This window comes from Nannobrachium achirus (assembly GCF_963921795.1).
Source record: "Nannobrachium achirus genome assembly, chromosome: 6".
NCBI lineage: Eukaryota > Metazoa > Chordata > Actinopteri > Myctophiformes > Myctophidae > Nannobrachium > Nannobrachium achirus.
The window spans coordinates 49,844,396-49,856,775 of record NC_137815.1 but is presented as its reverse complement, the minus strand read 5'-3'; the positions used below and the strand labels follow the sequence as shown (position 1 = coordinate 49,856,775).

General features: G+C 42.4%; 1 protein-coding gene across 1 annotated transcript in view; it reads left to right on the top strand.

Moving 5' to 3' along the window:
• cita (citron rho-interacting serine/threonine kinase a) overlaps positions 1-12,380 on the top strand; it is a 59,752-nt gene that overhangs the window by 22,104 nt on the left and 25,268 nt on the right. The window contains exons 19-25 of the mRNA XM_080729158.1: positions 468-563; positions 880-996; positions 4,342-4,451; positions 5,729-5,903; positions 6,503-6,700; positions 10,071-10,124; positions 11,735-11,932. Of these exons, the coding sequence (XP_080585284.1) occupies positions 468-563; positions 880-996; positions 4,342-4,451; positions 5,729-5,903; positions 6,503-6,700; positions 10,071-10,124; positions 11,735-11,932 (948 nt within the window). The remainder of the gene's footprint in view (positions 1-467; positions 564-879; positions 997-4,341; positions 4,452-5,728; positions 5,904-6,502; positions 6,701-10,070; positions 10,125-11,734; positions 11,933-12,380) is intronic.

Below are 12,380 nucleotides of genomic sequence, written 5' to 3'. Positions count from 1 at the left end.
GTCCAGAAAGACTCAGCACATGCATAGACTTAAACACAAACATGCTCCTCAGAGCCCGGTTTATTTTACAGAATTATGTGGTTATATTTAGCCTAAGAAACTCCTAAAAGACAAAGACTAAAAGTCTAAGACTAATCCCAAAAGTCTAAGACTAAAATGTTTTAATATTTAGTCGACTAAGGCTAGACTAGACAAAAACAATTTCAGAAGACTAAGACAGGATTAAGACTAAATGGTGCGTTATTCAAAAGACTAAGACTAAATCAAAATTTGCCGGAAAAAAATAATAACACTGATGGCAACAATGTCTGAACTATGTACAATAAAAATGGCGGCACATCTACTCCCGGACTTTTTACATGGATATAGTGATTGTTTGTGTGAACTATCATGTGTATCATCAATGTGTATTATGACAGCACAGCAGTCATGTTAAATACTCCCTTGTGTAATATCGTCCCGTCTAGGAACTGGAAGAGAACCTGAGGGAAACGCAGTCAACAGCCCAAAGAATGGAAACCCACCTGGCTCAAAAAGAACGGCTTTATGAAGACAAGATCAAGGTAAGGCAGTCTAATGTCCACCTGCTGTTGTCAGAGTGGGACATAGTACATTATACTGATATATACTGAACTAATGGAGATTAACTCAAATATAGACATTAAATAAATCAGTGCATCCATCGCATTGCTGTAAATATCATGTACAGTAAATATGAATTTCAGAAGGCAGTCCAAGTCCAAGATTGATCCCTGTTATTTAATGAGTTCTTCTTTAATCTTAGACAATCTCACAGTATTCCTTTATGTGACGTAATACTTTGCCTGACAAATGTCCACAAATGCTGTGTTGGCTAAATTGTCCCTGTTATGTGTGAAGGTTCTGGAGGCCCAGATGAAGGCGGACCTGGCTGACAAGGACAGTCTGGAAGCCAAGCGCACCGAGCAGGAGGAGGAGGCCAGAGAGAAATGCAAGCTCATCAGCGAGCAGAAAGCCGTAAGCATGGTTTTGTTGATGTATTAGGGTTAGTTAAAAAAAATTAGGGTTATTAAAAAAAATCACACCCAATGTGAAGTGAGCGGTGGTTGTGCTTGCATAACGTCTTCAGACTAGGATTTGAGTCTAGGATGTACAGGCTATGCTACACACACACGTTTTGCTATGGCAAAACGCTGAGGAAAAAGGCTACAGACACACGCACAGCCACTCTGTGGAGCGGTTTACCACCGCTCAAATATACAAATAAAGTAGTCCTCCAGTGCTGGTCGTGGTGTGCTGTGCTGCTGCTGCTGTTGCTGTTGCCATTGATCTGCCTGTGGCTGAGTGGAACACATACTGTAGCACATACTGTAGATCAGTGGTTCTCAAATGGGTGTACGTGTACCCGTAGTGGTACGCAGAGGTACTACAGGGGGTACGTGAGAAATTGGAAAAAAATGTATACAGTTTAAAGTAAATATGCTCTCAGGATGCTCTAATTTCAAGTCTTTCACTACTTTTATTTGAAAATGTATATTCTTCAATATATTCTTCAAAGAGTGGGTTATTCATTCATAGTCCATCATGTCCAAAACGTCTACTTTTCAGAATTCAAATTCAAAAGTAACGAAAATGGCAAAATGCTCTGCCTGACAGCAACAATCGCTAGATAGTTTTCTAAGCAACATGTTGTAGTCTCATAAAGGGGTTGCTTTGATCCAGAAATCAGGAGAAGGGGGTACTGAAGCCAAAACAGTTTGAGAATTGAGAACCTCTGCTCTAGATGCTGCTGCTGTGGTTTTATAGGCCAGATGGACCAGAGATTTGAACTCATATCCGTTTTACATGATGAAAAGTGACATGATGTGACTTACGAGAACGTTGGTAATCCCTAACCCCCGGGGGGTTAGGGATTACGGGCGTCGAGCGCCGCGTCAACGTCAACGCAGGGAACGCTCCCGTTTTAATCAATGAAGGGTGCTCCACTGCCGACGTCAACGTCCGCGTCGGATGCTCAAATTCGCCCCGGTTCATTTTTTGACGGCGTCCGACGCCGGCACGACGCCGTCATTTTGGTGGAGCCCTAGCCTTACATGCCTCCAGTAGAACACCAGACGTAGAACTCAGGGACGTGCTGGCCATTGGGAAAAGCGGGACAACTCCCGAACGGCCGGTTCATTCCCGGCCGGACCGGCCGGGAATGTCGGGAAAGGCCGAATGTCGGCCTTCGTTCCATTTTGGGGGCTGGGAGGCCAACAAAGTAAATCGTCACTGTCGGGCAGAAACCAAGGTTTCTACCCGACAACAACTAAATATAACTCATGTAATTGGCCCACTGGCTTGTCACTTGTCATGATCTGAAATGGCAAATCTTTGAGTAGCAGCAGCGCTATAGAGAGAGATCTCTCTCTATTGCGCGCAATGAGAGCCTCTCCAACTCTTTTTCCCGGGCTGAATCAGGGGCCCAGCATGTCCCTGGTACTAGAACTAATTATAAGTAATCACTGTATTTAGTGTCCAAGCACCTCTACAAGCACCTTGTGCAGTGTTTCTGCAGATGCTCACACAGACAATGCGCGATTGCACAGTGATATTCATCCACAAATACATCCCACATCTTTTTGTTCTGCCAAAAAATATCAGGGAAAATTAACAAGCTTTTTTTTTTTTTTTCTGTTTAGATAAACAAACGTGGCTTAGCCTTGTTCCCGAGCTGATCCTCATTACATAACAGCTCAATGCTGCACTTTGCTATATTAAATGTATTTGTTACCAAAATAATGATTAAGATTCACATTTTGACCATTTTACTTGATCTGGATTCAAATACAAATTTTGAGAGAATTGACAGCCCTGGCCTCTATTAGATATAATTTAACAAACAGACACACAGCACAATGAAGGATTCACGTAAATTAAGACTGACGGTTCATACAGTCTTGTGCTAAAAGAAATAACAGAGGTGTGTGGTGCCTGTTCCTCTGGGAATGTCTTAATGGATTACAGTGCTTATTGATCTACATTGTGCCTTTATCCAAAGCACTACAGTGTATTACCTTATAGTCACCCATTCAGACACCAACTGTGGTGGCAGCAAATTTATATAAAACACCAACCTGCTAACGCAAATCTTTGTTTCTGGGGGTCCCTGGAACAAAATATCTTGAGATGGGGGGTCTGCGGCCAAATACATATCATTTTGGGTGTCCTTGACATGACATGAAGTTTGAGAACCGCTGATATACAGTAGGCCGATTCTACAAATGTCTTCTAAATCCTAACAGTATAATGAAAAACAAATGTTGCTATATCAGTGGTTCTCAAACTTTGTCATGTCAAGGACCCCCAAAATGAAATGTATTTGGCCGCGGACCCCCATCTCAAAATATTTTGTTCCAGGGACACCCAGAAGCGAAGATAGTTAAAAATGTTCACTCTGAATTTGGGTCTTGCCTCATGCACGCTTCCCAGGCAGTCACGCTACCACCTGCTCATTCTTCTCTGGGAGTTATAGTTCATTGTGTGATTATACACTAATTTAAGGCAAAGGGTCAGAGTTGCATCAGAGCAACTGATTAAGTTAAACTATAGGGTTCAAGTAGGATCTAGGATCTTCACTCCCACTCCACCAGACGCCCACAAGCTGAGGCTCCCCCAACACCCTTCCTCTCCTCTGTCATTTTAATTTGTAATAGAATGCTCATGAATGATACCTCTATTTATATCTACTCATCATTATGCATTAGGCACACCTGACAAACCCATGTGCAGAGGGCCAGTTCAGATGTTATCTTAAAGTTGTCTTTTATACAGCCTATTCTAGTTTGTGTTGCCCCACTACTTATTCTGTACGTGCCCTTTACCCTTTCCTGTATCTTTGTCTCATCTCATATTGTGCTGCTATGACAACTACATTTCCTTCAGGATCAGGTCTAACTAACCGTCTGTCTGTGGGCAAGCCCGTGTGTGTGTGTGTGTGTGTGTGTGTGTGTGTGTGTGTGTGTGTGTGTGTGTGTGTGTGTGTGTGTGTGTGTGTGTGTGTGTGTGTGTGTGTGTGTGTGTGTGTGTGTGTGTGTGTGTGTGTGTGTGTGTGTGTGTGTGTGTGTGTGTGTGTGTGTGTGTGTGTGTGTCTCTCTCTCTCCCTCTCTCTCTCTTTCTCGTGGTAGACTTGAGGTATGTTCAATCCAAACGCGGTGATCTGACATTAACAGAAGGAGATTTAGATCCAACACCTTTAATGAACCTCTGTTTAATGGCCATTCTGATTCAAATCTAGTTATTTATTTATACACAGACTCTTGCATCTTTAAAGTCATTTCACATGGAGGTGGTTTCCACCACGTTGTCTCCCTCCCCCTTCAGACCATTAATGCCATGGATTCCAAGATGAAGAACCTGGAACAGCGCATTGCGGAGCTGTCGGAGGCTAACAAGCTGGCCGCCAACAGCAGCATCTACACCCAGAAGAACATGTAAGTTAGCTGATAGATCTTCAGCCTACGGCCCTACGCCATCCTCTCATCCAAGCCCCCGCCCGATCTTCCAAAGCCTCCAGCATGTTCATTAGTCCCTTATTAGTCTCTTATGTTAAAGTTGAAACACTTCGGGCTGTTATGAAATTTTATTTGACTATTGATTGTCATACAACTATTTAATTTTGTTTTGGCATAGAAAGATTACATTTCTGTTTGGATTTTAGGCTTCATAAACAAAATTTCACAAGGCAGGAATGAGAATTAATATACAAAGAAACGACTGACATATTTAATAACGTTATACTTTCAAAATAAATAAATAATGGCGTCATAATGTGGTGCTTTGTAAGCTTGTGCATTGGCTATTTCCACTATTATTTTTTACATGGAAGTGACTATTATGAAAGATGATCTCAAAATGAATTGTGATAGGCTTTGATCAGTGTCTCCCTTGTGAACAAACTTCCAGGCAACATCAAAGCAACTTAAATCAAAAGGCAGAACGTGTAGTTAGCGGAGGTCCTTTTCAAATTCTGCCTTTGCTCTCATCAGCTGGCAGCCATAAACCTGTGCCAATAATTAATAATGCACTGTTGTGCTCACTGCTCATATGGAAGCTGATTCTACTGCAGCACATTAGATTAAAATATATTCTATTTTGTCTTTTCAGAGGTCAGTAAGAGCTTCTGCTCATAACATCATTTTTGATATTTTCTGGTTGACACTAAGGTCTCAGAGGCACTTGCCCAAGTACAGGTCATGTTCTACTTGCCCAAAAGTCATGCCCCCTTGCCCGAAAAGTAAATTATCCATTATAAAATAATGGGCAAGATTTTAATTACAGCTCAATTTAACACTTATTTCTTACTTTCTGGGGCTGTGTGATAAAAATAATTCATACCTTAATACCTCCAAATCCAAATACCTACATAGCTATGATTGTATGTGGTTTCACACATTATTTTATATTCTTGTAGCAACAGTAAAAACAGCACATTAAAGGTAAACACTGCTCTTATTTTATATTCCACAGACCAGAAGACAGTGCCCTCTAGCCACGTGTAGGTGTTTAGACAGATATCTGGTGTTGTGTTTATAGACAGTTGCGTCCCTTCTCAAATAAGCACTTGCCGGGTCGGGCAACCTGAAAGCAAACTTCACCTGCCTGAAAGTTTTATTTACCTGCCGGGGGCAGGTGGGCAAGCCTTAGTGTCAGTGCTTGACTTTTCAGGCTATGACATCTCTTTTTCGTTTTGTTTAAATTTTCCTGTCAGGAAAGCCCAGGAGGAGATGATCTCAGAGCTCCGGCAGCAGAAATTCTACCTGGAGTCTCAGGCGGGGAAACTGGAAGCCCAGAATGCCAAGCTGGAGGAACATCTGGAGAAAATGAGTCAACAGGAACAAAGCAAGAGGAGTCGGCTAATGGAGCTGGAGACCAGGATACGGGAGGTGAGCTGACAAGTGGGGCGGCAGGGGGCTCAGGGGTAGAGTTGAGATCTTAGAACACGGAGGGTTCCCAGTTCAATCCCGGGCTCCCCCAGAGTTGGTTTCGATGAGTCCTTGAGCAAGACTCTGAACCCCAAGTGGCTCCTGGTGAGCAGGTTGATGCCTTGCATGGTTTCCTCCGCCATCAGTGTACGAATGTGTGTGTGTGAATGGGTGAATGTAATGCACAATCTCTGTAAAGCGCCTTGGATAAAGGTGCCATATAAATCCACCATTTACCATTTAAGTGGGTTTATTTATTTTATACATTGGCCTAATCTGTTTCGTTTGGATTCATTCCTTCCTCATTTTCTATTATGATTCTTACTCATTTGTTTTTCTAGCTGCATGTCATTCCCCCACTCGCTTACAAAGTGTCATGTCTCTTTCTCACTACTGACCATCACTAAAGGTCCCCCAAAATATCTTTACAAATATATCCATGAATAAAGTCGCAATGCACGGGAAAATCGCATGCATTAATGCTGTCTTACTTGGGCTGCCACTCTGTGTACACTGCTGTATAAAAGGCATGAATCACTGTAGTTTTGTTTGACCGGCAGATGGGCCTGGAACACGAGGAGCAAAAGCTGGAGATCAAGAGGCAGGTGTCGGAGCTGAACCTGTCCCTGCAGGAGCGGGAGTCCCAGATCAGTGGACTGCAGGCTGCACGCCACGCCCTGGAGAGCCAGCTGCAGCAGGCCAAGACTGAGCTGGAGGACACCACCGCCGAGGCCGAGGAGGAGATCACTGCTCTCAGGGTGAGACCAGAGAGAGCATTGTGGGGCACGGTGGCGCTGGCGCAGTCTGTAGTGCTGTCGCCTCACAGCTAGATAGATAGATGGATACCTTTTATTATCCCAAGGGGGAAAATCAGTTGCCCAGAGAAGGTCCTGCGTTCGATTCCCGCCGGGGGCGCTGTGGCCGTGTTCTCTCCTCCGTGTCATCAGTGCCCACCCCCTAGGTGGGGTTGGCGCAATGGCCTGTCTGTGTGGAGTTTGCATTTTCTCCCCGTGTCTCCTAGGGTAGATACCCTCACAAAAACATGCAGTAATCCTGGTCTCTATAATACGTCCCCCTGGCCAGGTGGGGCGCTTGATGGAGGGGAAAGGAACTGGTTTGAATAACGTGTTCCTTCCACACGCTACATCCAACCGGGGAAGGAAGCATGAGCTCTGTTCGGGGCCCTCCCCAGGTTGGCAGAGGGAGAGCAGTGCCCAGGATTACAGCTTAGGCAATAGACCGTTTGTCAGCCTTCTGATTGGTCCCTGAGACTCCCTGACTGGCCAACCAGAAAAAAACATTCACTTTTTGCTATCGGGGGTGGAGTTTGTGCAGTGGAGAATGTTGCTTCAGCCTTTCAAAAACTGTCCGCAGTGCGCGACACGGAGATCGGCCGGTACGGTGATAGCGACGGCAAGCGTCAAGCGATCTCGCTCATCATAACGAATAAGCTTCAACAAACTAGTTCACATGTACCTTATCAATGGTCTAAGAGTCACGATTGGGTACATATAATTTAAATGGGCAGAATTACGAAAAGCCAGCCTATTATGTGAGGAGAAACATTCTCTCTGTCCTCTTCCTAGTACCCAAGATGCAATGCGCTTCTCTTTCTATCTCTGATCCAGAGGATTAAACTAATTAAAACATTTATTTTTCGGGGGAAAACTACTGTTTTGCTATGTAATTACTGTACCTTTTTCTTCCCTTTTTATTAATATCACGTAGATGTGTTTTTTGTGGTACTTTATATAGCTGTAATGAGGCTATGAAGGGAAAAAAAATCGCATCCACTACCACTATAAAAGAATCTGCAAAGAGGATTCTGTCCCACTGGGATTAAACAAATTAAAACATATATTTTCGGGTAAATCCCCTGTTTTGCAATGTAACTACTGTACCTTTGTCTTCCCTTTTTATTAATATCACCTAGGTGTTTTTCCTTTGGTACTTTATATAGCTGTAATGAGGCTATGAAGGGAAAAAAAATCCCATCCACTTCCACTATAAAAACAATCTGCCCAGGGTTAATGTCCCATCATAGTAACAGGGCAGAATGGGGCGGGATTTGCAAAAGGGTTTATTGGCACTGGGTGAACAATGGGTTACAAAATCGTGGGACAAATTTAGAAAAATTGTTGCAAACCACTGTTGTCGGGTGAAAACCTTGTATGTCCCATAACCATTAGTTTTGTATTTATCATTTATTAAAATAGTGAAAATAGCCGATCTACAAGCACACAACGCCTTGCGTGCTTATATTTTTATTATAGTATTTTTATTATAATAAAAATAATATCCTTTAAGTACTTTAAGTACATGCATACAGTATGAGCCTAAAAGCCCCTAAATAAGAATGAGAATCTATTTGCCTTAAGGCTGCAGAATACTTAAACTAAAAAAGGACTTTGTTCAGAGTCAGCAGGGTTGGCTGAGCTCTGCAAGCCAAGGACAAATTTATTTTATACGTCCTAACATCAACATCAAGAGTTCTGAAAGCTAGACCGCAGACCCACCCACCCTGTAATCACCCTAGCAACACTGCAGCTCCAGCCACTGAAGCATTGTATACCATGTTGGAGCATTTTTACCACCTGGATCTCAGCTGTTTATTTTCATCAACCTCCGACATGCCTTGACGTTATTTGTCTGTCTCGGAGATGTCAACCATTTCTGGTGACAGATGCGTGGAGAAAGTGTTTGCTATCTCACTCCATTAATTCATTGCCATCTGGCAAAAAAAGACATTCGTCCAAAATAATCTTTATTGCGACCGTATGTCGCACTTACTACAGAAAGCTCCACCAGGTGTCCGTGCGTCAGTCAGTCCGTCCGTCACACGTCAGACGTCACACTTTTGCCCTGCTCATATCTCCGCAACCGTTGCCCCGATCCATGCCAGATTTTGCACACACACTCCTTACCTGCCAAACTACAACCTCCAAGGACCCCCGGAGCTCCAGGGACCCCCAGCTCCCTCGGGGACCCCCAAGTGTAAAAAATGAGCACATGTGCAAAAATTACCAAATGACCACCCCAACGGGGCTGCTCACGGGGAATTCCTGGGGACCACCCACTCCTGGTGCTCCAGAACGGATGCAAAAGTGGTGACGCCCCCAGTGGAGGACCCCCTCCACTGCAGCTCACATAAAATGCCGTAACTCGGCCTAGGAGCGTCCGGGAGAGCCGGGGCCGGTACCTATTCGTCCGCCAAGGCAACGCGGAGACCCCACCCCTCATTTCTCACATGGCCCTCTTCTAGCGCCACCTTCAGGCCGATTTTTACAACACATTTTTGCCCACTACTCCTACAGTTTTGGCCCTAAAATCACGCAAATTGCTACACAATATGTCTACACTCATCCCATCAACATGAATCTGTCCCATATAGCGCCACCTTCAGGCCCATTTTTAAAAACACATTTTTGGACACTGCTCCTACAGATGTTGCCCTAAAATCACGAAAATCACTACACAGTATGTCTACACTCATGTCATCAACATGGCTCAGGCAGATTTTGGAAAAACAAATTTTTGCCCTATTTGTGGAGATAAGTGACCTACGGTCGCTTATCTCCCGATTAGGGAGTCTTACTGGTATTTATATATATATATGTATGTTTAGAGCCATTCAGTGACCATGTGCGCGTGGCCGCGTGCCGTGCGTGTGGGAGGAATAATTGTGGTGTACCCTCCGAAAGAATCTAGAACACCATTGAGCCAAATTGGGCTGTCACGAGTATGACATTTTACATAACTATAATTTGTCACTCAAATAATTGCAATTAACGATTTAATTGTGTTTTTGTTGTTGACAATTACATTTCTGTTTGGCTTGTAGGCTTTGAGGTTGCATATGGCAGATATGACACATATGACATATTTGACAACTTTATACTTAAAAAATAACATTTATAGTGGAAATAGCAGATGTGAGCTTGTAGATCTGCTATTTCCACTATTTTTTAAATATTTGAAAATATTTCTACATGGAAACGATTGACAAAATAATTGCAAAATAATTGCAATTACTGGTATGTCAAATAATTGCGATTAGACTATTATGTATTAATTGTAGGTTAGGGTTTTATTTGAATTTAAAGCTATTTTCCCCCCTTCCTCTAACAGAGTCACAGAGATGAAATTCAGCGCAAATTTGATGCCCTGCGAGACAGCTGCTCTGTAAGTACTGCTGCTACTTATTTTTTTTGTCTCTTCTCTCTGTGGCAGGACAGTTTTCACTGTAACTCATTGTGTATTTATGGCAATCAAGTTGTTTGCCAGTATACTAACAACATGCCAAGACAACAGAACAGATTTGACAGAATCTAAACCGTGGCATGGAGGCACAGTTTGCATACTTGATCCACTCACAAAGATATCTTGCGCTCTGTGTTGGCTTGCCACAGCTAATGTTGATGTCACACTGTCACCCCATGTGTCACATCTAGCCGTTGTGCATCCTTTCCCCCCTAGAGAGATTGTATCCACATGCCACAGTCACTGTTTAGACAAGTTCATCTGGCCCCCGCCATGGCCTGGGTTTATACCGGGTCATCATGCTCTGTTGCAGTGTTGATTTTGACTGCAAATGTTGATTTAGTTTTAGTCCTAGTCTTTTGAATAACATTTAATTTAATTTTAGTCATCTGAAATGTTTTAGTTTTAATCTAGTTGAAGTCGACTAAATATATAAACTATAAATTAAGATTTTAGTTGACTGAATCTACAGTTGATTAGTCGACTAACATGTATTTTGGCGGTGCCTTGATGGCGCCATAATGCCTGATTTTATATTTGGTTGCGCTCTGAAAATAGCAGATCTACAAGCTCACAACGTGTCTATAGTGCAACACCCTAGTGCAACCAAACATAAAATGACTTGTATTTTAGTTCTGCTGGATCTCTTCACCAGTCCCTCCCTCTAGTTTTTATTTGTTGACAAAAATGTCCACATATTTACAGCATATTTAGTCATAGTTTTAGTCATCATAGCTTAGTTTTTATTTCGTTTTTGTCTGAGAAAAAAGTTTTGTTTTGTCATAGTTTTATTAGACGAAATCAACACTACTCTGTTCGTCTGTTGGCACGCTGTTGTGATGTTCTGATGACATGCTTTGGTCTTTTACGTATACATGACTGACTGCATGGTTTTAGTATGAAAAGGCATTGTAGCTGTTTTGATAAAATAGTCAGATGAAGCTGCATATTTTTGGTTTTCCATCGAGCAAAGAAAACTGATATTGAAAACATTATGTAGCCTTGAGCTCAATACCTCTACAACAGTGTATAACATTTAGCAATATCATTATACATCTGTTATTTAAAAAAGATATATTCAAAGATTTGTAAAACATTTCGTGATTTTTCAAAAATAGCAGTTCTACAAGCTCGCACTCTGTGCCCCGCTGTGAGCTTGTATATCTGCTATTTTGTAATAGTTGAAGGAGTAGTTCACCCCCAAAATGACTTGTTCACTATTGATTACTCAGGCCATGGTGACTTGAGTTTTTTTTTCATTTTTTTTTCACATTCTTAAGACAAAAAAAGTAAGTTTACCCCCATTGATTCCGGATGGAATCACTGGGGGTACATTTATTGTCATCAAATTATTGTCTTGTAGGAATTCGACAAAAACCAAAAAATATTTTTGAACTCAAGTCTCCATGGCATGAGTAATCAATAGTAAACAAGTCATTTTGGGGGTGAACTACTCCTTTAAAGCATAAAATAATGGTTAAATCTAAACGGGTTATGCAATGGTAACAGCTCTACTATCTGTGTGGCCTCAGGTGATCACAGACCTGGAAGAGCAGCTCACACAGCTGAGCCAGGAGAATGCTGAGCTCAACCGTCAGAACTTCTACCTGTCCAAGCAGCTGGACGAGGCCTCGGACGACAGGGAGGACCGGCTGCAGCTCAGCCAGGATGTAGACCGCCTGAGGAGAGAGGTCGCCGACCGCGAGATGCACCTCAATAACCAAAAACAGGTGATAAATACACACACACACACACACACACACACACACACACACACACACACACACTAGTGCAACTACATAACAATCTGAACATTACCTTTCACACACAGATTGGCATAAAGGCTAAGAGTTATTATAGTTTGAAATATTCATTCGTTCCAATTCGGTTGTTCAGTGTGGTGCTTGATTTTCACACTGACTGATCGACTTCAAACTCGCCACACCTACTGTATACAGTATACATATACTGATGACATCCGTATCCATATATGGGCATAAAAGGAACACAGGAAGACAGACAGACAGAGATCTCCATACAGTATATGGGCATAAAAGTGATACAGACAGATGAATAAAACGGCTTATTTTATTAAATTATCAACAAAAAAAAATCGATAATGCCCGTTCAGGGCACTAGTATAGGTTTGTTCAATTATCGATAATTCTTTATTATCAA